Source organism: Typopeltis vanoorti, chromosome 16, assembly GCF_054136105.1.
Source record: "Typopeltis vanoorti isolate ZY-2024b chromosome 16, IOZ_Tvanoo_1.0, whole genome shotgun sequence".
NCBI lineage: Eukaryota > Metazoa > Arthropoda > Arachnida > Uropygi > Thelyphonidae > Typopeltis > Typopeltis vanoorti.
The window spans coordinates 74,927,720-74,955,499 of NC_143564.1; the positions used below are offsets into that span (position 1 = coordinate 74,927,720).

The window sequence follows — 27,780 nt, forward strand, 5'->3', positions numbered from 1 at the left end:
CTCTCGAGGAAGGGTATTAAGGAGGGATGTGGATATAAGAAACAGATGGAGAATATACTTTGAAGGGCTTTTGAATGAAGAAAATGCAAGGACTCACAGAAAAGATGGGGAGCCTTATGAGGGGATGGTGTAGAACATTAGTAAGTGGAAGTGAAGGAGGCCATAAAGAGGATGAAGAATGGAAAATCGGTGGGCCCTGACAGGATCCCAGTGGAGTCATGGAAGGCACTGGGGGAAGAGGGAATTGACCTGCTGTGGGACCTGTTAATAATAGTTTGTCAACAGGAAAATATACCTGAGGAATGGAGGGAAAGTACTCTTGTCCCCATCTATAAGGGTAAAGGGAATGCACAAGACTAAGAATTACAGAGGAATAAAGTTGATGTCCCACACAATGAAAATCCCAGAGAGGGTTCTTGATGGAAGACTGAGGAAGGAGGTGGAGATTGCAAAGGAGCAATTTCGCTTCATACCTGGTCAGTCGATGACAGATGCTATCTTTGGGTTATGGCAGATGGCGGAAAAGTTTCAAGAGAAGCAATGGGAGCTACATCTGGTATTTATTGATCTGGAGAAAGCATATGATAGAGTGCCAAGGCAAGAAGTCTGGAGGTGTCTGAGGGAGAAGAAGGTACATATAGAAATATATCAGGCTGGTGCGAGAGATGTACAGAAATGTGAAGACAAGAGTTTGGACCTGCCTGGGAGAGACAGAAAGTTTTCTGGTGATAGTTGGCTTGCATCAAGGGTCAGCATTAAGTCCATTCCTGTTTATTATTGTGATGGAGGTGGTGAGAGGAGGTGAGAGAAGACGTGTCTTGGACCATGTTGTATGCAGATGACATTGTGCTGTGTGCAGAATCAAGAGAAGTGGCAGCTAAAGTGGAAAGTTAAAGGCAGAGTAGGAGACAGAGTATATGTGTTGCAAAGTGGATGGCAGCCAAGAGACAGATCTGGAGCTGGAAGGAAATGTCGTCAGGAAGGTCAGTGACTTTAGATACTTAGGTTCAACAATGAAAGAGGATGGTGAGGCTGAGAAGGAAGTGGGATGCAGGATACAAGCAGGATGGAGGAACTGGAGAAAGAGAGATGGCTGGAGTGCTGTGCAATAAGAGGGTGCTGATCACTCTAAAAGACAAAATCTACAGGACAGTAGTGAGACCAGCTATGATGTATGCTATGAAAACTGTGGCTCTGAGGAAAAATAACATCAGCAGGATAGAGGTAGCAGAGATGAGAATGCTTAGGTGGATGTGCAGTGTGACCAGAAAGGATCGTCTGAGAAATGACTATGTAAGGGAAACTGTGAAAGTTACAAACTTAGGAGCAAAGATGCAGGAGGCAAGGCTGAGATGGTTTGGTCATGTGATGAGGAGGGAAGAAGAGTATGTTGGAAGAAAGGTCATGCAGATGGATGTGCAGGTAGCCAAAGAAGAGCTGGAGGGAGATGGTGGAGGAGGACTTGAGGATGAAGAACTTGGATGTGGCTACAGCCCAAGACAGGAAGTTGTGGAGGACACTCGTAGTGAGTCGCCTCCACAGTCTTCTGCAGCTAGTCCCATTTAAGTAGGGTCGCTGTTTGTAGTAAACAGCGACCCTACTTAAGTGGGACTAGCTGCAGAAGAAGAACATTATTGATTGTTTAAATGTGACTTTATTATTTTATTAACTGTTGAAATTTCATAAACAGATGTTGTGAATGAATTACAGGTAGAACCGAAAGTGAATTCAAAATCAAATCAGATGCTGAAGTTATAAATATGATGCTACAGAATGAATTAGAGGACGAGGTTGACAATAAAGAACTTGAAGAAAAAAAAAAGTAAAACGTGAAGAGACAGTTGACAGTTTTAAAATGTGTATAGAATGGGCTAAGCAGAATGATACAGCATTCCACAAAATTTTATTGTAATGCGGCTCCGAGAAGAAGTAGCTTCCAAGAAGCAAAAGAAAATCGGTGACTTTTTTTACAAAGAAATAAAAAAACTTTTTTGTGTTATTTTGTGAAACTTTTTTTGTGTTGTGTACAGGAAAGTGATATTTTTACACAAATTAAATTATCCACTGAACTATGCGATTTTATTAAATCAGAATTCTCAACAATACAGGTATGTACAAACTAATTTTTTTACTAAAATAAACTTGTGTACTGTATTATTTTTTAAGTTTTACATTACAGTACAGTAGCTTTTTTTTATCAGTTACTTCATTTATTTACAGAATTAAATTGATATACAATTAGAATCTGATTATTTTTGTCTTAACGCTAGTTATTGTTGTCTCTTAGGAGAAAATTCACTAATCTGAACTTTTCGCTAATCCGATGAGCACAGTTTTTATTAGTTTGGATTAGCGAGATACCACTGTATATAGTAATTGTTGTTATTTAATCAAATATATAAAGTGATTAGTGTTTTTTTTTTGTTTTTTTTTACAGAATGCTAGCCTTGGTCAGGAAGATAGAGAAATGTTAATTTTATTTAAAACTCAAGCTCTGGTTGGTGCTTCATGGCCACATGTTGAGGTATGTTAACAAAGTTTGAAGTATGTTTTTAAATTGTTATATGAGTAAACTTGGTTACTTCAAACTTTGGATGTAAAAATTTCTAAATATTGTCTTATAATATGGAATTTTGTGATGTGCATGTTTGGTCTCCTTGGTTCTGAGGGGATAAAGAAGTCTCGAAAGTATTGCAAGGATGTGTTTCTGAGATGATATCAAAATTATGGAATGCAGATTACAATGATAGATTGTTAGAGTATGTGAACTGCAGACACTGGTAGATGTCTAAACTTCTGGAAGGGGGTATTATAGGATGTCAGTTGATGAAATTTTTCATTATATGGAAAGTGGAGAGAGGACAAGGGTACATCTGTGGAAGTTAAGTTTGTAGGCAGTTAAGAAAAGGGTTAGGGCTAGATTTTTCTCTCACAGAACCATGAATGAGTAAAACAGTTTCCCTGATGAAGTATTGAGTGCATCTGGTATGGGTGTTGTGTTGCCTCCCTTGATTCCCTTGCATTCTGAAAATAATTATAATATAAAACTAGTGTGGTTGTGGACAACTTCGTATTCAACTTATATCTATGGAATGATGAATGATGAGGTAAAGAGATTAATAGAGCATAGTCCATTAAAGGACATCTACCGTAAGCAGCATACAGCTGTAAACCAAGAGTTAGAGGAATAACAAGATATGAGTGAAATTAAACAAGCATTTTTGAAAAGTAGTTGTTGGGAAATTTATGTAAAATGGTAAGCAATGACCAGATATCTGGGGAATATAAGATCCACTCCAGAAAAGTGTTAGGCAAAGTAAAGAAATTGGTTAGTTACACCAAGTGAGAGTGAGTGAAATTCATGAGACAGTGAGTGACTTCTTTTGCTAATGTAACAAATAAGAGGAAATATGACTACAGAAAAGTGACACAGATTGATTATGATAGCATCGACTATCATAATCAATAGAGGATGTAGAGAAATTATTGAATAAGACACTCTCTCAAAATATTTCCCACCAGTTACAGCAATGCTGTGCAATGTCTAGATAAGTATTGGAGGGAATAGAAGCAAATGAGTATGAAGTATTGAGTAAGGCTTGATATGAATAAAACATATGATATATGGCAATAATTTCATTCACACATATAATGAATGAAAGGCAAAAGAGCAAGTGTGTGGGGGGGGTTGTTTTTCTAGTAACATCCCAGCCGACATGATCAGCATCAACTAATCTTCATTTGTTGAGCATCCAAGTAGATACCTACTAATGAGGTTCATTATGAGAAGGTGAGGATTGAACATTAGGTCATAAGTTCCCCACATTCCTTAAAAGGCTATGTGGAGGTCTCCTCCTAGTTAATTTGCTTTGACCCTTAAGTTACCTTGTGGTAGACTTTTACCATTTGTTATAAATGCTGTATTTCTATTATGTATTTCTACTATCCTGCTTCATCTTTGTTGTTCTTTCACTGAAAACTTCATGAATGGTCATAATTGGTCAACTGCCGCCATTTATTTATTTCTACTAGATCCCATATTCTCATTCTCTATAGTCTAACAAATTTATTTGTTTTACAACTTCACCAATTAGACTATGTATTGGGTGCAAGATTATAAGATTTTAAACTAAAGACAAAGCAGATATTCTTTGTATTCTCCGCTTATATTAATCCTTACCTTATATTAGTCGTGGCTTAATTATTGATCACATCTTATGCTGGTTCGAAATTTTTAAGATAGTGCATCGACATCTTGAAAATTTTGCATTGCAGAATCAGTCCAATGTGTTGTTCACAAATCATTTAATTAAATTAAAGAGGAATATTTACAGTTTGATTCCCATTAACATACACGTGGGTGGCCTGAAAAGTTCTCAGCCTAACCATGTAAAAACAAATTTATAATTTCAAAATTATTTTTATTTTTCAACGTAATCTCTCTTAAGACTAATACATTTATTCCAGCACCATTATCCCGTTCCTATAGTGGTTCTCAGTAAGATCTGCAAAATATCCTTCTACGGCTGCAATCACCTCTTGATTCGAAGTTTCTTGATTCAACCAGCAAGGAAGAGTTTTAGTTTGGGGAAGAGATAGAAGTCAGAGGGAACCAAATCTGGGGAATAGGGTGGATGTTCCCACAATTCTTAGTGCAGATCCCTTAATTTTCCTATTGCCAAAACACCTTTGTGGGCAAGTGCATTGCCCTGATGAAAGATGATTTTTTCTTCGGCAAACTGGGGTCTTTTCTTTCGAATTTTTTCGTCTAGTCTGATTAAAAGATTGGAATAATATTCCCTGGTTATTGTTTTACCCTTTTCAAGATAATTAATAAATAAAATGCCTTTAGCATCCCGAAATACCGATGCCATGACCTTGTCTTCTTTGGCGCTGAACAACCGGCTTCTGTCCACTGTTTTGACTGCTGTTTGGATTCTGGTGTGTACTGGTGAATCCAAGTCTCATCCATAGTAATAAACTGATGCACAAAATCAGTTTTATTCTTATTTAAACTCTCCAAGCACTGTTCAGAGATTTTCATGCAAGTTTGTTTTTGATCTGTGTGGCACCCATCTTGCACAGAGCTTTTTCATTTGCAATTCTTCATGCAAAATATATTCTACACGTTCTTTTGAAATACCTATAGTCTCAGCCATTTCATGCACTTTGACTTGTCAGTCATCCAATACCATATTGTGCACTGATCAATGATTTCTGGTGTTCTTACACTTTTTGGACACCCTTCACATGGATCATCTTCAAGGCTGGTACAGCCATGTTTAAAACTCGGCAGCCCATTTCTTAATTGTCAAAAAAATGAAGGAGAAGAGTGCCCATAAACTTTTATGAACCTCGAATGAATTTCTTTTGGTGTTAAATCTTCTTTTACAAAGAATTTTATAACTGCAAGATACTCGATTTTATTTATTTCAAGGGATACTGACAACACTTTGGTCAAAACATGTGGCCTTATCAAAAGTCATTCTTGCATTCTGTGTTGTGTCATTAAATAGATAATACTTTTATTGCTTGCCAGTATAACTTTATCTAAACAATGTATTGTGTATTATTAAAAAAAAATGGTAATGTATCACTTGATGCTTATAGAAAACCCACTGAAACACATGCCTTACTCTCGACAAAAGTTTGGCATTATTATTATGCTAAAATATAGAGCTGTTCATACCAGAGGTTTGAGAGTGCTTAATCTAGTAATTATATCTGAGAATTTGTCTATAACGAATATGACTACATAGCCACCAATTGGTGAGGGTGATCTATGGTCTTGACATGGGAGATTTGCCAAATTTGTGGAATTTTCAGTTAAGACAGAGTATATGTGGAATTACAGGGCTGGTAGGTATGACAAGCTTAGGAGATTGTTTGGATTGGTGCTATGGCATGTAAAACTGCAAGGGCTAGATGTTGATAGTGCATTCGGAAGTTGTAAAGAAGTGTTTGAGGGAGGTAATAGTAGATTTGCATACCTCGAGTCAGGAGAGTAAATCAAGTTGAACTTAAATGGATGAATATCATCATCAAGCTGGAGCCACAAAAAGAAGAAACAATTCTGGATGGAATTTTAGGAGAAAGGTGACCTGCAAGCACAGACCAGAAGGATAACCAGTGTGGTAAGAAAGGCAAAAGCAGATTATGAAAGGAAGTTAGTAATACAGGCTAAAGAGAATCCCAAACAGTTCTTTCGATATGCTGCAAATAAAAGAAAGAATGTATATGGCAGAATGATTTTAAGGAATGTCGATGGTAGGGAGGGAAATGAGTCAGTCGAAATAATAGAATTACTAAGTGAACACTTTGCAAGAGTAGATCATCCAGGTGGTGATATTGCAGGAATGAGAGAGCCAAAGGCTTATATGGGAACTGAGGTAAATGAAATGGAGGTATATAGCATATTACAACTGTGAGATTGGATGGTATACCAGCTCGAGTTTTATGTGAAGTGGCAGTACCTTGACCATATTATTTAATTTAAGTCTCAGCTCTGGGTTAGTCCCGAGGTGGTGGAAAGAGGAGAAAATAGTTCCATTGCATAAAGGAGGCTCCAAACAGTAATTTGCTCTAATGTAGCAAATTACTGACCAAGCAGCATATCAGGAGTTGTTGTCAAAGTATTGGAGAAGTTGGTCGAGAACAAAATACAGGAATGGATAGATGGAAATGAGATACTGTATGGGGAGCAGCATGGTTGTGTGAAGGGTAGGTCATGCCTCAGTAACTTACTCACGGTTTATAATACAGTGACATCTCTGTTGGATAAAGATAATTTGTTTACAGTGATGCTGCTGGACTTTGCAAAGGCCTTTGACAGGATGGCATTATAATCAGTAAACTGCAGCACATGAGGATCGATATAGGGTTGATGAGGTGGATAGGACGATGGTTGATAGAAAGATAATACAGAGTAGTTTATTCAGGAGTAGAGTCCAAAAAAAGGCCTGTGACTAGTGGCATGCCACAAGGTTCTGTTCTTTGATTGCTACTGTTTAATTTTGTTCATTAACAATATAGGAAAGGATTTGAGCAGAACTGCTTAGTTATTTGCTGATGATGCAAAATTCAGTAGAGCAGTAGTTAATACAGATGTCAAAATTTTGCAGGATGATTTGGATAGATTGGCAGATTGGGCAAAGAAGAATGGATGTCAGTTTAATGTGGTAAAGTGGGCCAAAAAGATTACCAGCTGTATACCACATTGGTGGAACTGTACACAAGGAAATTGATGAATACAGAGGCTTGGGAGTATTGGTGGATAGGGAGTTTAGGGGACACATAGTAAAAGTGGCTAAAGCAGCTCATCAGATCACTTGGTTACTGAGAATACTTTTACGAGCAGAGACAAGCAGGTTATTTTTCCTCTTTATCGAGCCTTGATAAAACCACATGTTGACTATTTTGTGCAGATCTGGGTGCCAGGGTTTCTTGATAATGAGGAGGAGGTGGAGAGGATCCAGAGGTGAGTGGCCAAGATGGTAGCAGGTCTATGGAATGAACCTTATGATAATGATTTTGGAAGATTTTAGGGGTTTTTGGAAGATTAATTCAGAGGAAATTTTTCAGAACAGGTGCATTGAGGGAAGAACTAAGGGCCATCCATGAAAATTGATTAAGAGTGTAGTTAGTATGGATGTTAGAACTAGGTTTTTTGCTTGAAGAATAGTGAATGAGTGGAATATATTGCCAGAGTCTGTTGTGGGTGCCATGCCTGTGAATGAGTTGAAAGCAAAGTATGATAGATACTCTGCAAATGTTGGATAGTGCTTGACATGATGTTTAGTGCCTCCCTGAATTAGTCTAAGGACTCCTTGGAGTTAGTCATGATAATGACAATAAAGCTCCAAAGACTGATTCTTTACTATAGTTAGGTTTGAACTTCAATTCATCACTTTTATACCATACATGGATATCAGTCTCTTATGATTAAAAGAAACACAGTATTAACCACAGTGAAAATTATTTAATTGTAAATATTTCATCCTAAGTATCTTAGGATATCATCAGTACAGTAGTTTTAAACAATAATAGGAATAACATACAATTAGGGCACATGATTACAATAGAATCTCATTAAACGTGCATAACATGCTACAGTGGTACAAAAAAAAAAAAAATTAATTATTTAACACAATTTTGTATGACAATTTCCCATACTTGAGGAATAGTAAGAACGTCGTTGCGGTTTAAGTTTGGTCTGTGTAGTAGGACTTCAGAACTTTCTTTGTATAAACGTTCATGTTTATAGAAAGATCTATGTAAAAGTTTAGACTTTTCCCAATGGATCCTATGGTTTGGATTTTCAATTCCGTGTTGAGAGAGGCCAGATTTTTGTGGTTTAAAAAGACGAATGTGGTCTTGATGTTCCGAGATGCGTTTCTGAAAAGACCTACCTGTCTATCCAAAGTAAAATAATTTGCATGAGCATGAAATCTCATAAACGCCAGGCAACATCAAAGGTGAGAGTTTGTCCTTAGGAGAAGGTAACAAGTTGTAAATTTGGTTGATAGGTTTGTAAGTAGTGGCAAAATTGTATTTCTTCATAATTTTAGAAAGACGTTCTGAGATGCCTTTAACGTAAGGTATGGTAATCCTATGGACTTCTTCCTGTCTGGTTTGATGTATGGAGAAGTGACTACTGATAATTTTTTGAGTTGTTTTAGGATTATATCCATACATGGCTGTATTTTTGATTACCTCTAATTCCTGGTTTAAAGATTCTTCAGAGGAGCAGAATTTGTGTGCTCTGGAAACTAGTGATTTAATAATGCCACATTTCTGAGATGGATGATGAGTAGAAGAATTGTGAATGTAGCGACCTGAGAATGTAGGCTTGTGAAAGACAGACGTGGCGATGGGACCATCTTCTTTTCTTTGGATGTGTAAATCTAAAAAGGAGATACCCTGTGGAGATTCTTTTTCTAACGTAAAGTTGATGCGATGATGAAGAAGGTTAATTTTATCTAGAAACAGTTGTAATTCATGTTCGGGATGATCCCAGACTGCAAATACATCATCGACATATCTTAACCAAATTTTTGGTTTGGGTTCAAAAGTGAATATTTTTTCCTCGAGGTGTTCTAGAAACAAGTTTGCTAGGTTTGGTGATAAAGGAGATCCCATTGCTGTTCCTTCTTCTTGCTTGTAAATTTGACCTTTCCAGGTGAAGTAACCTGATGCAATAACAAACTTGAACAATTCAACTATATCAGACTTTCCAAAGTCTTTCTAAAATTATGAAGAAATGCAATTTTTCCACTACTTACAAACCTATGAACCAAATTTACAACTTGTTACCTTCTCCTAAGGAAAAATTCTCACCCTTTATGTTGCCTGGCATTTATCAGATTCTATGCTCATGCAAATTGTCTTACTTTGGACAGACAGGTAGGTCTATTCAGAAATGCATCTCAGAACATCAAGACCACATTTGTCTTTTTAAACCGCAGAAATCTGGCCTCTCTCAACATGGAATTGAAAATCCAAACCATAGGATCCATTGGGAAAAGTCTAAACTTTTACATAGATCTTTATATAAACATGAACGTTTATACAAAGAAAGTTCTGAAGCCCTACTACACAGACCAAACTTAAACTGCAACGATGTTCTTACTATTCCTAAAGTATGGGAAATTGTCATACAAAATTGTATTACATAATTAATTTTTTTTGTACTACTGTAGCACGTTTAATGAGATTCTATTGTAATCATGTGCCCTAACTGTATGTTATTCCTATTATTGTTTAAAACTACTGTACTGATGATGTCCTAAGATACTTGGGATGAAATATTTACAATTAAATAATTTTCACTGTGGTTAATACGTGTGTTTCTTTTAATTATGATTGCACCACAGGTTTCGTTATTTAAAAAAGTCTCTTATAAATCGGTTCAGAGACTTCAAAATCTTTTAAGATATTTCAAAGACAGTGTTCTTTTTTTATGAAATTTACTGTTCTTTTGGCAAGGTTGATCTGGGAGTGGTCAATCTGGGAGAATTTTGGGAAAGTTAATATTATAGTACAGTTGGTGACAATAATAAAGATTAAATCAAGATTTGCTGTTCATAATATTGATTGAAGCAATCAATTTCGGGCCCTTATACTTTGCCCAGATGGCTGATGACCTAAAAGACCAGAAAAGTGATGTATGGACAGCCTAAAAGAAGACATGCAGGCCATGGGTGTCCACCCTACTGATGCTGCAAATCAAATGAAATGGAAGGCCAAATGCAAAACAGTGGCCCCTGCGCCAAGTGAGAGATAATGCTAGGAAGAAGTTTTATATCATATTGGACCTTTACTATGCCAGTAACCATCTATGAGTGATTCGAAACAGTGAACTGTAACTATGAAAGATTCTTGTGTAAATATGCTGATTAGCTGTATATGTTTCTTAGTTTAACTTTTTTTTTTTTTAATTCTTTTCGAAGAGTGCTAGATATTTTTGTACTTTGTGTTTCCAGATTGATGTGAAGCACAAAATCCATCTATTTCATCCATGTAATAATCTTTGGTTACTTACACTATTATATGTTGCATTTATGTTGTAAATGTTTTCATTGCAAATTAGCTGAAGGTTAAAATTTAATGACAATAATTGATTTATTGTCATTACAAATTTGGTAGTAATCTGATTCCCAATATGTTTTGCTATTAGATGGCATTTTATATAATTTACTTACAGCAGTTATCCAAGACAGCCATTTATTAGCTGTTATATATGGTACAGAAACATCACTGCAGTTAAACCAGATAGTAGATACAAAAGATTCATCTGAATAAAATTCAGAATAATATTTAAAAAATTATTGTAATCAGTGAAACATGGTTGATATATGATATTGTGACAGGAATAGAAGTAGAATATTGCATATTTCAGCTAGATAGGAAGGATAAATTTTCCAGGTCATCCCTGGAAACTGTATAAAGAGGGTGTGAGTAGGGGAGTGAGAGGCAGGTTTTTTTCGTGCAGAGTTGTGAATGATTGGAATGCCTTGCCTGAGAGTGTGGTGTCTGCAGGGAGTTTGAATGTGTTTAAGACCCGGTATGATGAGATGTGTGTGAGATAAAAGGACCTCCTAGATGAGTCTTTGACTCCATGAGGTCTTGTTTAATAATAATAATAATAATAATAATAATAAATCAGATGGTTGAATGTTATTTGTGATAGGAGATGCATTGTTTCTTCTAATAGTAGAGAATTTGGAAGGGAGTGGCACTAATGGTTATGAGCACAGATAGTGTGCAATGGTGGGGAGCAGGACAGTGCGCAGTGGGATTTACTGTACATTTTTTTTTTTTTTTCATTTTACACAAACTATGGACTCTATAAATAATTATTTTAATATCCTGATGTTTCGACCTTCGTATTAAGGTCATCATCTGGAGTATACACATATATATATACAGAGACAAGCTAAATTGCATTTCACACAGTATGTTGAAGAGACAATGATTTGATCAATGGATATTTTACTGGCCTAACCCCCAGTGAAAATAAAATCAAATTACAATAAATATATGAAATAAAATAACTACATCAAAGCTATATTCTATTTAAGACAACATCAGAGAAACATTCTTTCATATAGATAGTTTTGTTACAGTAAAAATGATGCTCTAATATAACATGACAATCAAGTGCTAGTGGTGGTGGTGTAGTTGCGGTTAGTTGTAATTGGTGGATTTGAGTGGTGGAGACAGAGAGTAGTGGAGTAGGTACCCTCCCTCGATGATCTTTGGACTCCTTGGAGGTGTCACGTAATAATAATAATGACAATTGTTATATTAGATTTAAGATCATGGATTATTACCTATATCCCTATTTATAATTAACTGTTATGGAGAACGGTTAAGTTAGTAGAATATGTGCCTTCCATAAGAAACTGACAGCGCTTGACCTGGCTGCTCAGAAAGTCTACGTGTAGCTACTGGAAAGTGCTCAATGAGTGGAAAGAGAATAAGATAGTGCAAGTAAGATGCCACCATTACCCCCCCCCCCAACCAGCCACGATGTCTATAGATGTCGAGCTAAATCTGGATACAGTGCTCTAAAACCCATTGAATAACATGGATAAGAAGTTATTAAAACACTTAAGGAATTGAACAACGTAGTTAAGGATATAAATTAAATTAAACTTTAATAAATATTTTCCGATATTTCGGCAACGTCACGTTGCCATCTTCTAAAGGAACTTACAAAAAAAGTTACGTGCACGTAGGCACTACAACACAGAAACTGGGAATGAAGAGATGAAGCTATTGTTCTCCTAACAGTCCTGATGGTGCCCTCTAGCAGGCTAAGTAGGTGTTCTTGGCCGTTGGGCTGAAGGTCTGCTGATGTAGGCCTCCCAAATTTGGGGCAGTCGCATACAACCAAATTTGTTGAGGACAAATTTTTGCCACATTCACACATGATCTTGTAGACTCCTGGATACTGAAGAGGGAGATGTTTTACTTTAAGTCTATTTGGTTGTATGCGACTGCCCCAAATTTGGGAGGCCTACATCAGCAGACCTTCATCCCAACGGCCAAGAACACCTACTTAGTTCTCTAGAGGGCACCATCAGGACTGTTAGGAGAACAATAGCTTCATCTCTTCATTCCCAGTTTCTGTGTTGTAGTGCACATAACTTTTTTGTAAGTTCCTTTAGAAGATGGCAACGTGACGTTGCCGAAATATCGGAAAATATTTATTAAAGTTTAATTTAATTTATATCTTTAACTACGTTGTTCAATTCCTTAAGTGTTTTAATAATGCATAACCAACGTATAAGCTTGTCTACGAGAATGGATAAGAAGTGCAATTTGGTGTCACTGTTTCATCCACATTGGCCGGTAGAGAGGTTAAGGGTGGTGGTAGATTGGAGGCATCAGACTAGAGATCAGTTTGCGTGTCTTCAGTAGTTAAGATTTTGGAAAATTTAGCAAGAGGTCATATACCGAATTGGACACATGAGTAATGTTGTCTGTAAAAGTCAGCATGGATTTCTTAAGGAATACTCTTGTTTCAGTAATCTGCTTGCCTTTTATATTAAAGTAACAAGAGTAATTGATGAGAAGAGTATATATTACCGTATTTTCTACTTTGCAAAGGCATTTGATAGAATACCACATGATAAGTTGATATTTAAGCTGCATGACGTGTTTAGATATCAAGTTAGTGAATTGAATTGGAAATTGTCTAGCTCAGGGGTGGCAAACCTTTTATGGTCCATGTGCCAATTTTTTTACGTAGGATTTCAGATGTGCCATACAACTCTCGCACCCTTAAAAACTGTGTAAAAATATGTTAATATAGACATGATATATTGATTAATATAAAAACAAGATAAACATTACTTACCATAATGAGACTTTTGAGTCTGTTTTGATTTCGCCAAGCTTTTAATGTTTGTAAGTAAATTAGTTACTGAGAACAGCAGAAAATTCTTCAAATTTGAATCAGTCAGTCACAATCAAGTAGCAATTTCGTCTACTTTCCTTTCACCATTTTTATCACCAATACATCTTGCAAATATTTGGAGACAAGGCTTAACAGTTTCTTCTCCATCAGAGAAAGCCTTCTGTTGTTTGGTCAATGCTAAAGCAATTTCATAGGACGGCAAACTTTCATAACTTCTGTTAAAAAACATATTTTTTCTTCTTTCGATTTCTTGTGTTTTCATAATCACATATTCTCTCTGTAACTCGGACCCAAGCACTAGCTTCAGTTTTCCTTCTATTTCAGTCTGATGTTGTGTTTTATCATGTCTATTAAAATCATGTCTTTTACTTTATGAGAATATTTTCACAAACAATACACAATGGTTTTCCTGATGGATTTGCTATAAATAAGAACACATTTCCTTCCCACTGTTTATTGAATTCACACTTATTATCATGTTATGTTTTCTTTTGCACTGTGATGGGTAAATGAATGTAAAAACTAGGCTTAATTTTCAAAAAAGTACAAAACTGTAAATGTTCACAAAGGACAAACAAAGCACAACTCTGTTGTGCACAAGTATCAATTGTAAACTGACTGACAAAAACCTGCAACATGCTGCTGTTTCTAACACTTGGTGCCTCATGATCAAACAAGTGCATGTGCAAAAGATGCACACAAAACACTAAAATTGCTGAAAATAATTACCAAATTTTACCTTTTTTTCTACAAATCAGTTTTTGGTTAACACTTTTTGCAAAAATAGGCTTACTCTTTTATTATTGTCATTGAGGTATGATGTGCCACTTTTGGCACATGTGCCATAGGCTGGCCATCCCTGATCTATCTGATAGATATTAGAGAATTGTGTATGGGAGAGCAGTACCAAGGGAAAGCAAGGGAGTTTCACGGGGTTCAAAATCTACCATTTAACCTTTATGTCATTGATGTCACTGGACTGCATTGAGATATTCAGTTGTTTGCAGATGATGTGGAACATTAAAGGATGGTTAGTAATAATTGTGGCAGTGTGGTGGAATAAGCTAGCCAGATGATGAATAAATGGGATATTATTTTAATCCAGTTTATTTTAATTTTAGATCCAGCTGAGTAGGTTGCATACTTTTTTGTGGAACTATATGAGAGGAAGTGGAGGAGGAGAAAGCAAGAGATATCACTGCTATAGTCAATAGAAATTTGAAGTTTAGGGGACATATCACAAAGATGGTTAAGATAAACCACATGATTGCTTCTCTACTAAGAATTATGTTGATCAGCAGAGATTGAAGAGTGGTGATTCTGTTATAACCAGAACCCTTATCAGACTGTGTCTGGTTTTTGTGCTCAGATCTGGTCACCATGATTTGAAGAAGATGAAGTAATCCTGTAAAGGGTATGAAGGCAAATAGCATAAATGATATCAGATGCAGTATCAGTTATGAGAGCAAACTTCAAAGTTTGGCAGATAAAAGATGAATGGGTAAGCACTGCAGTAAATATCTCTCTACAAGAGTCTACCTTGTAATTTTCAAAAGGTGGTGAGCAATAGGGCAAGAAATGGCTTTTTTGCTTGAAATGTACTTGACCAATAGAATGTGTTGCTTGATAGGGTGGTGAACATGCAGACAATGAACAGATTTAAGGAATGATATCATAGACTTTGTGTTTTCTAAGATGGATCTTCAATGAACCCTGTGACTCCATGGAGGTCTTGAAAAAAGAACTAAAAAAAATGTTGCTCAAATAAATTCATCTGCAATTGCTATCCTAAAACATTCATTTTGGTACATGTAGAAAAGCCATCACATTTAAACATAGACACTAGATGCAAGGATTTTATCTCAGTAATATACACTGACATCACTTCTCTACTAGAAAAAACCAAATGCGTTTATTTTTTATGTGAAGCTCATCACTTAAGTTGCAGACTTATCTTGCATTACTAACAAGTCAGATCTCAAAATTTATGCAACCATCTGAGATCTCAAAAGATACTAATCTTTTTCAAAAAAAAACATTGATATTTAGAATATCTATTTAGCTGTAGCAAAGCTAGTCCGAATGAAATTACAAAACATGGGGGGGAAATTGTAGCAGTGTGAGAAAAGAGAAATCCAATTACATGAACCAACCATTTCATGTCATGGTCCACAACTATAGTGTCCTTAGAAGATAATTTTTTGGTACATTATTTTGAAGAATTATGTGAAGTTCTTCAACTCACATGGAATCATAGATGAGAATCAAAATGGGTAAAAATCTCTAAACATATCCTGCATCTCTTTAGATCTCAACTATTCAAACAGTCATCAGTAAGCCATGCTAGAAGTGCAGACAGCTCATAGGTGATATGGCATGTGTGATATGACATTTGTGCACTGCATTTCTTTATATTTATTAATTTTTCTTGCATTTATAAATGTTACCCTCACAAAGCTGCTGTAAATAGGTAGCAAAATATATCGATAATCTGACTGTATTAATTCTATATTTAATGACAATATTTCCCAGTTATTCTAAATTTTGATTAATAATCGTTTTTCTTTTGTCAGATATCAGAAGACTGTGTAGCTAATGATGATAATAGACAAATTCTGTTTGACAAGTTGCTTTCATTATCTGATACTGTGAAACAGCTAACAACATTGGCAAATTTGCTCCAATGTTGGCCTCCTCTCCCAACAGCTAAATCAAGGTACATTTATTATAATTTATTATAATAAATTATTATTGCATTGCTTATTTCAGTATGGATACATTTTACTTTCTATACATTTCTATTTTAGTTTTAAGATTTTTCTGAATGTGGTTAGGAACACTTAATTTGTTCATTCTCCTTATGCCTGTGAGTTGAGTTGTAAAGAATTATTGGCTGTATTATGAAATGGATTGTGCCTCCTTCAAAATGTCAACAAAAGTGATCCATACTACCAAATACAATTATTGTGTTTATCTCAGAAACTGAAAATGATAACCAACTTAAGACGGGAGAGGAGTATCAGAATACCTCTGTAATTTTTATTTCTGAGCACACACATTAGTTTGCCTGCTTGTTGAGAAATATCCTTCTAAATAATGTTATGCTCCATTAAGTTTCTTTGAAGTAAATTTTTTTTATCTTTTAGTTTGACAGTAAAACATATATGAAGTTTCAACTCAAATTGTTACAAGCATTCCAGATGAAGAAGATCAATAAACAGCTGTCATATTAGGGACAGCTGTTCCGTTGTCCTGTGAATGAACATCAGTTTGTCTTTTTGATAATACATAACTATTACTTGATGCAATTCATTAATAACATTCACTTACTTCTGATCCTCTCCATCACTTCATCCCCATTGAATCCAGACATCTTGATTTGTATGCTACTAGTCTATTTAAGTCTTCCATCAGGATCACATTCATTTACCATCATTCTTCCCACTTTAGCATCATTAGCAAGAACTGAATATTTTCTGTCAAATTATTTCCTATATCATTGATGTAAAAATTAAACAACAGAGAACCAAGTACTGACTCCTATGTACATCACAGAAAAAGAAGGCTGGTGATCACCTTGCTCCTGTGGTCGCCTATGTTCTTCCAGTATCTGATATCTGTCCATCAGCCACCTTCTAATCCAAATCGCCAGATTCATATCCATCCTTATTTGTTCCAATTTATGCAACATACTTCTATATGGAATCCTGTCAAATTCATTTGCAAAGTCTAGCAGTATCAATGAGTAGCCATTTTGTTTATCCAACTCTACTGTCATTTTATTATAAAAAATGAATAAATTACTAAGGCCAGAGCTACCCTTTACAAAATCATGTTGTTTTTATAGGATATCATATCTGCTCAGTCCTGTATCTGTCACCAATTTCTCCAGTAACCTTAACCATCATTCCTGAGTAATTGGCCTATCATTTGCTACTTCTCTTTGAGCATCCTTTATGCAGTGGGACTATTTTGCCATCTTTCACAGAAGATGATGTATTAAAAAAATAGCAAATTTGCATGATAACAAATCAAAGCTTCCTTAACTAAATGAAATCTTTAAGGCTTATCCAGGAGCAGATAATGTGGTTATAGCAAAGTCCAGTTTAAGATTCAAAGTAGCGTACTAAAATCTTAAAATGAATCTAAAACTTTTTTATGTGATAAATGAAACAAAATAAGCAATCGGGGGGGGGGGGGGAAACATTCTTGATTAAGGTTTATGGAAATAATATATCAAACAGAGAACTCCCTGGGCATTTCACTGCTAACCTAGAAAGCATTGGTAATAAATGAAGGAGATCTTTGCCTTTCTTTCAAAGATAGACAAGCAGAAGAAAGCAGGTGATGTGATTGTGATAAAATCATATCACCTGAGGTGTTTGAAATTGATTAGAGATATACACAGAAAAGAGAACAGAGTTGAGACGTCAAACAAAAATTATAATAATCCCACTATCATATAAAAATAAGGCGAAATTTTTAAATATTATGTGCAGATAATCCCTTTGCCCTGTTTCAGAATTACTTCTCTTAGAACATAAGAGACATAATATAAGGAATAAAAATAGAACTTAGGTGGAAACCCAGTTTGGATTCAGAAAAAAAAAAAAAAACTGTGAAAAGGGAAGCAATTCTTGTTCTAAGACAAATCAGAAAATATGAACAGAAGGGCACATATTTATTTCTTTTGTGTTTCAGCTGTTGGGGAGTAGAAAAGGAGCACATCAGGAGGAAAACTGAGTTTCTGTGTCTTCAATATATGAAGAGCAAACAGAAATTAGAAGAAGAGTTAGAAATGGAAGACTGATAGTGGATGTCTTTTGAAAAGAGAGAGAAGTAAAATTTTAGTAGGTAATCCATATATAGGATTTAATTCAGTTAAAATTTGAAAAAAGGAACTTGATTGATTTCCAGTTCATATAGAAATTGGCCCAATAAAGTTTAGTTGTTGTATTTAGGATTCTCAGTCTTAAAATTATTGAAACAGTTGATATGATATTAGCTATTTCTTCAGAAGCTTTCATACTGAAGGTAAAGTTGTTCTGCAGTGATGAGACTGTTGATAAGGTTTTTATTAGTATATTCAGTGAAGTTTACTGTTACTTTCACCTAAAAAGTGAAATTCTAGAAGTATCTTGGATGAAGACAGCAGATTTTTTCTTTCATGTTCAAGGATTTCACTTATGTTGCTGTTCATATAGAGAGCAGTTTCTGAAGAATACATTGATGCTTGCATAGTTGTATTGATTTTCTGTTAGTATAAGGTATTTGAATACTCAATCTCTTAATGAGTTAATGGTTATTTTGTTCATTTGAAAGATAATCTATGTGTGAGATCCTAGGATACAAATCTGTGTGCAAGTGGGATTTGTAGTTCAGTTTCAAATGTTTTCTTTTTATTTTGAGATTAAGATTTAAATCACCCAGAGAGTGCGAGGGAGTAAGTAAAAATATATATGACCTCTCTACACATACACACATAAATGGTAAGTTCACTAATTATTTTCACAACATGAATACAGCAGTAACTTTTGCTTTCTTTTAACTATACCATTAATAAATATGTGTGGAGGGAGTGTATAGTTTTACTTTCTCTCTCTGTATATGTAATACTATCAAGTTTCATCCTTAGTAAAACCTTAGTTAAACCACTCCACTCTGACTGGTTTAACTCTTAATTTCAAAATTAAAAGAAAAGAGAGAAACTAAACTTCAAATCTAGCTTGTGCACAGGTTCATATCACATAAGTATCTTATCTTCTTAATGAACCCATTAAGAGTTGAATCTTCACATGCCTTATTCAAAATTTTTTTAATATCACCAAAAATAAAAATCTTTAATTTACATTGAATCAATACAACTATGCCAGTATCAGTACTTTCTGCAAATTATAACTCCAAACAACATCGAACCACTTGAACTACACAACTTCCTTTCACTCACATAATCAACTGCTATTATCCTGTATGGACACTTCTGAAATTTCAGTTTCTTGCTTCCTACAGAAACTTTTATTCCTACTTAAATTCATATAGGAGAAAGACTAACATAAAAATTGCTTGCTGAATAACAGCAACATAATACAGTCAAATTCTTCTTGCATCTCAAATCATGGAACAGTGAAGAAAAACATATCTTGTCTTCATCTAAGACACTTCAATAACTAGATTTGCTTTCTATATGAAAATACCAACAAGTTCAACTGAATAAACTACTAAAAACCTTATCAACAATTTGATCACTTCAGAACAACTTTTCCTTCTACAGGGTGGCCCATAAAGGGCCCATCTTTGTGAAGCAACCGCATAGGTTTTTTTAACATCGCCAGATTTTTTTCTTAGTTATGAAAAACCACATCAGGTAAATGTCTTCCATTTTCAGTTTCTCAAAGACTGACTCTTTTTCTGGAATATTCCATGACCTTATGGGTCACCCTGTATATGAAACCTTCTGAAGAAAAAAAAATTAACTAAAACCATATCAACTGTTTCAATAACTTTTAAGACTGAGAAACAAATGTTACTGGGCCCTTTTCTATATGAATGGGAGATCAGTAAAGTTCCTTTCAGCTTTAAGTGAATTAAATCCTATACGGATTAATGACTGAACACTTTGCTTATCTCACCTAATTTCTCTTCCATCTTCATATATTGAAAACACACAAACTCCATAATTTTTCTCCTACTGTGTTCCTTTCCTATTCTTGAACAGCCAAACACCTAGCAATGTTCACTAACATTATTTTTCACTTCTATGCATGCTCTGAAATACATTACAGTAACTTCCACTCCAGTCCACCATTTTCAGTTGCTGTGCTTGAAATGATGATAGAGTTATTTTCATAGTGCAAGGAAAGTTGTTTAATTATAATTTAACGATGAAAGTAGTGGAATTTATAACATTTCATAAGGTTTATTCACTGAGGTAAGTTCACTTAATTATTTTTACAACATGAATGTGTCGGTAACTTTCACTTCTCTTGTTATTGGACGTACAAAACATGGTGCACAATTCCTATTAGAAAAAAGGAACATAAATGACACATTAAATATAATAATTATGGTGAAGCTGGCTTTTCTGATCATGCCCTTGAACACCTTACATAGAATTGACTGGAAAAGCATAGTTGTCTACATCAAAACATGGCATGAATGCAAATTTAAGGAAGCCTGTGAGATTATTATCAACCACCCCAATCTGAACAATAATGATGGTCTAAAAATCCCAAACATATAGAAGGCACATATTCAACCCATGGAACCTTCCTCTCTAAGAGTAACTATAAACAGGACTGTAGATAATCCAGGATCCTAAATCAAAAATAACAATTGTAATGCTAAAAATAGGACATCATTGTTACTGAAAGAAAACTATCTATAAGAAAGAATGTTTATTCATGGTATCATAAATAGAATTTAGCTTAATGTAGTTTCCAAATAATTAAAAAATTTTTTCACAAAGGGTCATGCCAGTAGAATAACCTGTGATCAGATCATCGTTTCTCTCGCTTACTGTATGTAACGTAACTCAGCTTGTCCTGTATATTTGTATGCTCCAGATGATGTTCTTAATATGAAGATCGAAACGTCGGGAAATTAAAAGAGTTATTTATAACAAGGTTGTAAAGTCCATAATTTCTAAAATGAATGCAGATCACTGTGCATCACTAAAAGAAAGGAATGTGTAAGATCCTGTTCCCATGATCTAGGAACAGGGTCCAAGGCTTGCTGTATTGTATTGCTTGTGTCACATTCAGAATAACCCAAACATTCCACTTCCAAGGCATTGCTTGCTAGATAGTGGCCGTCATGCTGAATTCTCCCTTCTTATGAGAATGAGTCTTTCATTCTCAAGTTTATTATCTCCCACAAACACAGCAAGCCCTGACCTGGTGCAGAAACCACATGCTCATCAACCAACAGCAAAGAATGTCTGATTGTAAAAATGTCACCCTTCTTTATTGTTATTATTATTTCACGGGAACTTCCATGGAATCTGAAGACGCATTGCAAATTGCAAGAGATCCACACAATATAAGTTGTACTTCTCCTTGAACAAGGCTTGGAAGAGTTGACAGGATTTCCCAACAGTGAAAAAAAAGCCTCTGTTCAGGAGACATTTAAACATTCTTTCAGAAAGAATTGGAACCACTCTATGAAGCATCACTTGCGGGGGAATATCAGTCATAATCCCCACAGAACTCTGAACTTTTCTCCAGAAGTAACATTACAGTAGGGCCTCCTCAACATTCCTTGTAAGGAGACTTGTTCTGAATTAAAAGTTCAAGTAGCCATAAGAAAAAATTATCATATGTAAGAATGGTATTCTAGTACCAACCACTGATATCATCCTTACATTTAACACCTGAAACTCCCATCATCAGTGAAAGCAGGTTACCTCAGTTGCTTTGTTAGCTTCTATATCCTGAATCCATTAAGTGTTTCAAATGTCAGAAATACAGCTGTGTCTGTCATGGTTCTGCTGTCTGTGCTCACTGTGATAGTGAAGTACATAAAGACTACGAATGCAGCACACCTAAATACATGTAATTGTAAGGGAAAACATCCAGGATGTTCCTGAGTATGCCAAAAGTGGAAGGACAAAAAGGAGATTCAAAAGATAAAGAACAAGTAGAGCATACTGTATCAGGAGGTGAAGAGGAAATATAATGCTACAACAAAGATATCTAGTAAAAAAAATCTCTTACATTGAGAAGGCAACAGTAAAGAAAGTTCAAATGAAGACATTAACACTGTCCAACCTTCTCACAATTTCATCATCCCTGAATAGTATGATTTATTTACAATCTCTCCATAGAGCAAATCAGAAATAAATAAAATATGGTCTCACTAATTAAAATACATCAGAAACAATTCCACTAAAGTCAAAACTCCTAGTTTATAAAATAATGGATCATCCATTCCAAAAAATAAAAGACAATCCATTAATATATGGGATGAATGCCTCCTCCCCTTTAAAGGAGACAATAAAAACTTAAAATTCTTAGTGCCCTGGATAGAATAGAACTTCCAACATCTTAGATATTATTCATGAGGAGGAAAAGATGGACACTAGCCATCCACGATTTTTCCTAAAAAAGAAAAACCCAATTTTGATCTAACCAAATCCTTAAAAAACTGACAAATGGCTCAGAGTTGAGGATTCTGCCATAACATGGATGAAATTGCAGAATCGCAAGCTAGCATTCTTCTATTCTGTAAGAATCATATTTCAACATGATAAGGATTCTGCTTGATCTTATGCCACTATTATCTGCAAGGACATGATAGGCGACGGACTTCTCCATGGAAAAACTGTCATCCATTCACCATTTGAATCTTATTGGGATCTCTTATTACTGTATGCTGCATCTGTCTACTACCTAGTACAGGTATTTCTCAGGATGACTTGATGGCCTTATAATGCAGTTGCTGTCCTTACTCTCTTAATGGGGGACTTAAATGTTCAGAGTATTCCATGAGGTAGAACACGATCTAACATCAGAGGTATTGCTAATGGTTTTGTTCACCATCATGCTTCCTACTGTTTAAATGGAAAGCAGAGGATAACATCTATGGGACAGCCATTTTCTCTGATATTTCCTCTCTTACATGGGCAATCATATATTCCATCATGGATATCATAATAGTATAAATGGTTGCTTGTGTAAGAGTGCTTGAACGTGAGCATGATGTATTTACTATCAGGTTCAGTTTACATCTTCCATTGGTCATCAAATCAAGAAATAAAATAGAGGTTTGAGACAAAATCCAGAAAATAAAGATTAGGTATTTCACTCTCCCTGCTTTGATCCTGGAAAACGGATAAACAATTGTTCATCCAAAAGCAATTGCACATACTCTTGAAGTGAGTCTTCCAAAAACACTATCATTATCCTGTTATGTCCCTGGATTCCTGGCCTTATAAAGCAAAGCAGAAAACATATCAAATTTGGTTTGCTTCAAACTTTTTGGAAGATTATAACAGACTGTTCAAGAAAGAACTGAAAGCTGTTTGCTTCATTGTTAACCTTTCAAAGCTAGGACGTCTATAGACATCCAACTAAATCTGGATATGTTTCAGCCCACCTGTTTATAGAACCTCCAAATTTCTTGTTTCGGAGATATATATTACAAAGTTTTGTAATAAAAATTTCTGCTACAATGAAGTTTGACATAATCAACAATATTATTACTACCTTATTTCTGTTCCTCGTGTGGGAGAAAAACAGTAAAATGTCACTCTTATAATTATATGAGATGTTATAATGGCAAAAATAGTAAGAAAAAAGTAATTTGCACTTTCTCTTCAAAACACAAAGAAAGAACATTGTAAATTCAGCCAGTGGAAAAGAAAATACTACATATTTTTCTTCTGTTATCTGATTTTTTTTTCTTGTAGTACAAAGAAGAAATCACTGCATATAACATGGAGTCTGCATGAGGGAAAAAATCTGGAAATTGGTTACATTATAACGAATAGAGAAATCATGTCAGAAAAATTATTCACGTAAGATTCTAATCTCAGCAGACATAACATTTTCTTCTAGATTACATATCTAAAGTAACTGAACCTTTGCTACTATTTTACACTAAAAGGAATGGGTATGTTCCCCAAGTGATTTACGTTTGTAACAGCTGTCTTGCGAACGATTTATGAAATAAATATCTGAAATATCCGCAGATTGATTAGGTCTATACCTCCCCCCCCCCCCAAAAAAAGAAGATTATGAAACGCATATGCACCTTTTCTTTGAAAATAATTCAAATCCTCTTTTTCAAGATAATTGTATGATTTAATTTCTAATTTTTGATAATATAAGTGAAACTGATCATTATAAATTAAGCAATTATTTTGGCATAAATAATGTATAAGCATGTAAACGAAATGTCAGTATTTCTGTTAGGATATAGGTAATCAACAATCGAAAAGGAAACAAGACATTCTTGACATATGCTGCACCACAGCCTGAGGCACTTTAGTGCGACTTCAGTGTTCTCCCTTTTTTTCTCAATAGCACTGAGAGTAATAAGCCTTCAACTTTTCCTCCAGCTAAGAGGATATTACCAAGTATTTATAAGACGTAAATTATTTCAGAAATTGCTTCCAGCAGCAGAAGTAATATTTAGATTTTTTTAAAGAAAAACAAACAAAAATAATACTGCTGAACTTTCTTTTGTGTGGCATGCATATAAACAATTTTGCATGGTGAAAATATAGCATATTATTTCTAAAATTTCACATAATTTCAGTGGACAGTAGAACAGCTGGTTTTAGATTGCAAATAAATAGAACAGAATTAGAAGTTTCACGGTACAATCTGATTGCCGTATATCTTGTCAAAATGGTAAAATGAAGTAATTGATTTTGAATGATGTCTAGAAAAGCTTTCAAACCTGTACAGAAATTTAGAGTAGTTATGCAATTCAGTTCCAGGAGAGAATAAGGAGGTTGGGGGGGGGGGGGCATTAGAAAATCTTCAAAATGAGCAAAAATTTTGAATCATTCTGTACATGATATTTTTCACATATTTTCAACATATCTACGAGGATATGCATTAGATATTATCGTAATATGCATAATACAAATAAATAAATAAATAAAAGATGAAGGCAAAGAATCACTGCTAAAATATCATTGAATATAAATTTTTGATACCAAAAAGACACAATCGGAAACCGAGTAATGCAATTTAGCATTTTAACATTTTTTTTTAATTTTGTCTTTATGAATAACAAAAAAAAAATCGTTTCTAAAACTGAAATGTGATGATCCATTTGGCTAGAAACGAAAGCAAAAGGACATATTTATTTCAATAAATATTATGTAAAAATATTAATATTTGACATAATATTTTTAAAGCAAACATTCTGAAAATTCTGAAATTCGAAAAAAAAGTATTCAATTATTATACGTAAAGTGAAAGAACAATCAGTGCAACTCTTCCGGTGCACTGATTTGTAGAATAAAATACACCAAATTTACTATCACTAAATAGATTCATTGCAAAAGCTGGTCAGTGGTCATTTCAGGATTGATTTCTTTCGCATATGTGAAATTTGTTTAAATTTTTTGGGAAGAGACACAATAAATCATTTTAGAGGCAAGAAAGGTCAAATAACTTAGGACAGTAAATGAAATTCTAAGCAACACAATAGACGTAAAGACAGGGGGACACAAAGATCACTCAGCAACAGTTAATCCACTAATGGCTATAGAATAGCCGTAAGGAGATTAATGGCGGAGGAAGGTAATGGCATGATAAAAGGTAGAATGCCGACAAAGTTTTGATCCATGAAAAAAGCTAGGGAGAGCTGACTATATCATCCACACCAGCCGGTTGGGAGGTTAAATAGCTGTAGAACCAGATGATATCCATTATGAGATGGATATCATCTGTGTATGGACCATAGTCTTCTTATGCACACCTTCCTGTTGTGAGGGGTGATGACGTATCTGCTTGTGAGAATACTGTGGCTTTGAGTGAAGGCAATTAATTAAATATGTATAATGGTTGCAATATACATTTTAATTGACCTTCATTATATTAACGAGAATAGTCATTATTTTATCACTGCTAGTAAACTAGCCAAGCCTTATACACTTATGCGGATTTTATCTGACACATCATATATATATGATTATTATTGTTACTATTGCATAGTCACCTTCATGGAATAACTGAGACACATCATGGGAGACCCAAGCTGTCAACACAATATCTGTCATACCTCTCCTTGAAACAGACAAAGCATTCGCAATTGAGAACAGTTGTGAGTGCTTTGAGTAACTTAAGTTACTTAAGCCTTTAAGTAACTTAAATGTTTTTATAGGATTAATGCAAAGGAATTGTTTCAGCACTTGGCTGGGGGGGGGGGGGGATAGGCCAAGAGGTCATCCCTGGAAGTTGGGTAAGAGCATGGTTGGTAAAGGCATGAGGACTAGATTTTTCACTTAGAGCGTGGGAAATGAATGGAATGGATTTCTTGAATCATATCTCCTTCCCCCTTTTTTACCTATCAACCAACTTTTGCAATTCACAAGCCCCCTCAATCTGTCCTCATAGGGAGTTCTGGAGACCACTTGCCTCTGGATCCTCTCCACAACCTCCTTATCCCCAGTTGACCAGACCTGAGCATAGTAATCCAGATGTAGTTGTATTAAAGCTTTATTAAGAGGAATGATAACTCCCTTATCTCTGCTTGTTAGTGTGTTCTTCAATAACCAAGTAATCCTGTGATCTACCCTGGCTACTTTAGCAATATTCCCAGTAAACATCAGCTTTCTATCTACTACTATTCCCAAATCCCTTGCTTCATCTGTTTCCTGAAGTACAGTTCCCTCAGTGTGATACACTGCTTATAATCTTTGTATCCCAAAATGCATAACCTTTAAACTTTTCCACATTAAACTGACATTCATTATGTTTTGCCATATTGCCAGCCCATTTATATCATCCTGCAAGCTCTCTACATCACCTTGATTAATTATTCACCTACCCAACTTTGCATCATCATCATGAAACCACTGAATCTCTCTCTCTCTTCAGATTATTTCCTATATTATTTATGTATAAATTATACAGCAGTCATCCAAGCATGGAGCCCTGTGGCACTCCACTGGGTACCTGCCTTCTCCTGGATTCTTCTTATCCATATCATCCTTTTTGGTATCTGTTCATGAGCCACCCTTTTATCCATATTGCCAGTTTCCTATACATCACCATTTCTTGCAGTTTGCATAACAGAGCTCCATGTGGTATCTTGCCAAATGCCTTTTGCTGAAATCCATCGGTATCATTGTGTAGCCATTTCTCAGTTGTCACTATGTTATAAAATTTTAGTATATTACTAAAGCATGACTGCCCCTTCTCAAAGCCATGCCATCCTTCATAGAGTATCATGTTCTTACCCACCCATAATTGAATTCTCTTTTTCACCAACTTTTCCAGTACTTTTATCACCAATCCTGAGATACTAATTGGTCTATAATTTGCTACCACAGACTCTTTTATGCAAAGGAATTATTTTCCCTCCTTCCACTCTCTTTGAACTTTGTCAGAGCTGAGACTTAAATTAAGCAGCCTAGTCAAAACATTGCCAGTTCCCCCTGCACATTCTCTTAAAATGCGAGCTGATATCGCATCCAATCCCACAGCTGTATTTACAATCATCACATTCTTCAATATCCTAAGTACCTGTTTATTAACCTCTGTTCTCACATCAGTCCCTATCACCTCTGTCATAATAACAGTATCTTCACTTGGATGATATATCCTTGCAAAATGATCACTCAGTAGCTTATCAATTTCATCTGCCTGTGTTACTGCTCTACCATCTGCATTCATTTATTT

General features: G+C 35.1%; 1 protein-coding gene across 1 annotated transcript in view; it reads left to right on the forward strand.

Annotated features, from left to right (window-relative positions):
- LOC150098133 (NBAS subunit of NRZ tethering complex-like) overlaps positions 1-27,780 on the forward strand; it is a 1,063,858-nt gene that overhangs the window by 962,891 nt on the left and 73,187 nt on the right. The window contains exons 54-55 of the mRNA XM_090406267.1: positions 2,438-2,524; positions 15,997-16,139. Of these exons, the coding sequence (XP_090262393.1) occupies positions 2,438-2,524; positions 15,997-16,139 (230 nt within the window). The remainder of the gene's footprint in view (positions 1-2,437; positions 2,525-15,996; positions 16,140-27,780) is intronic.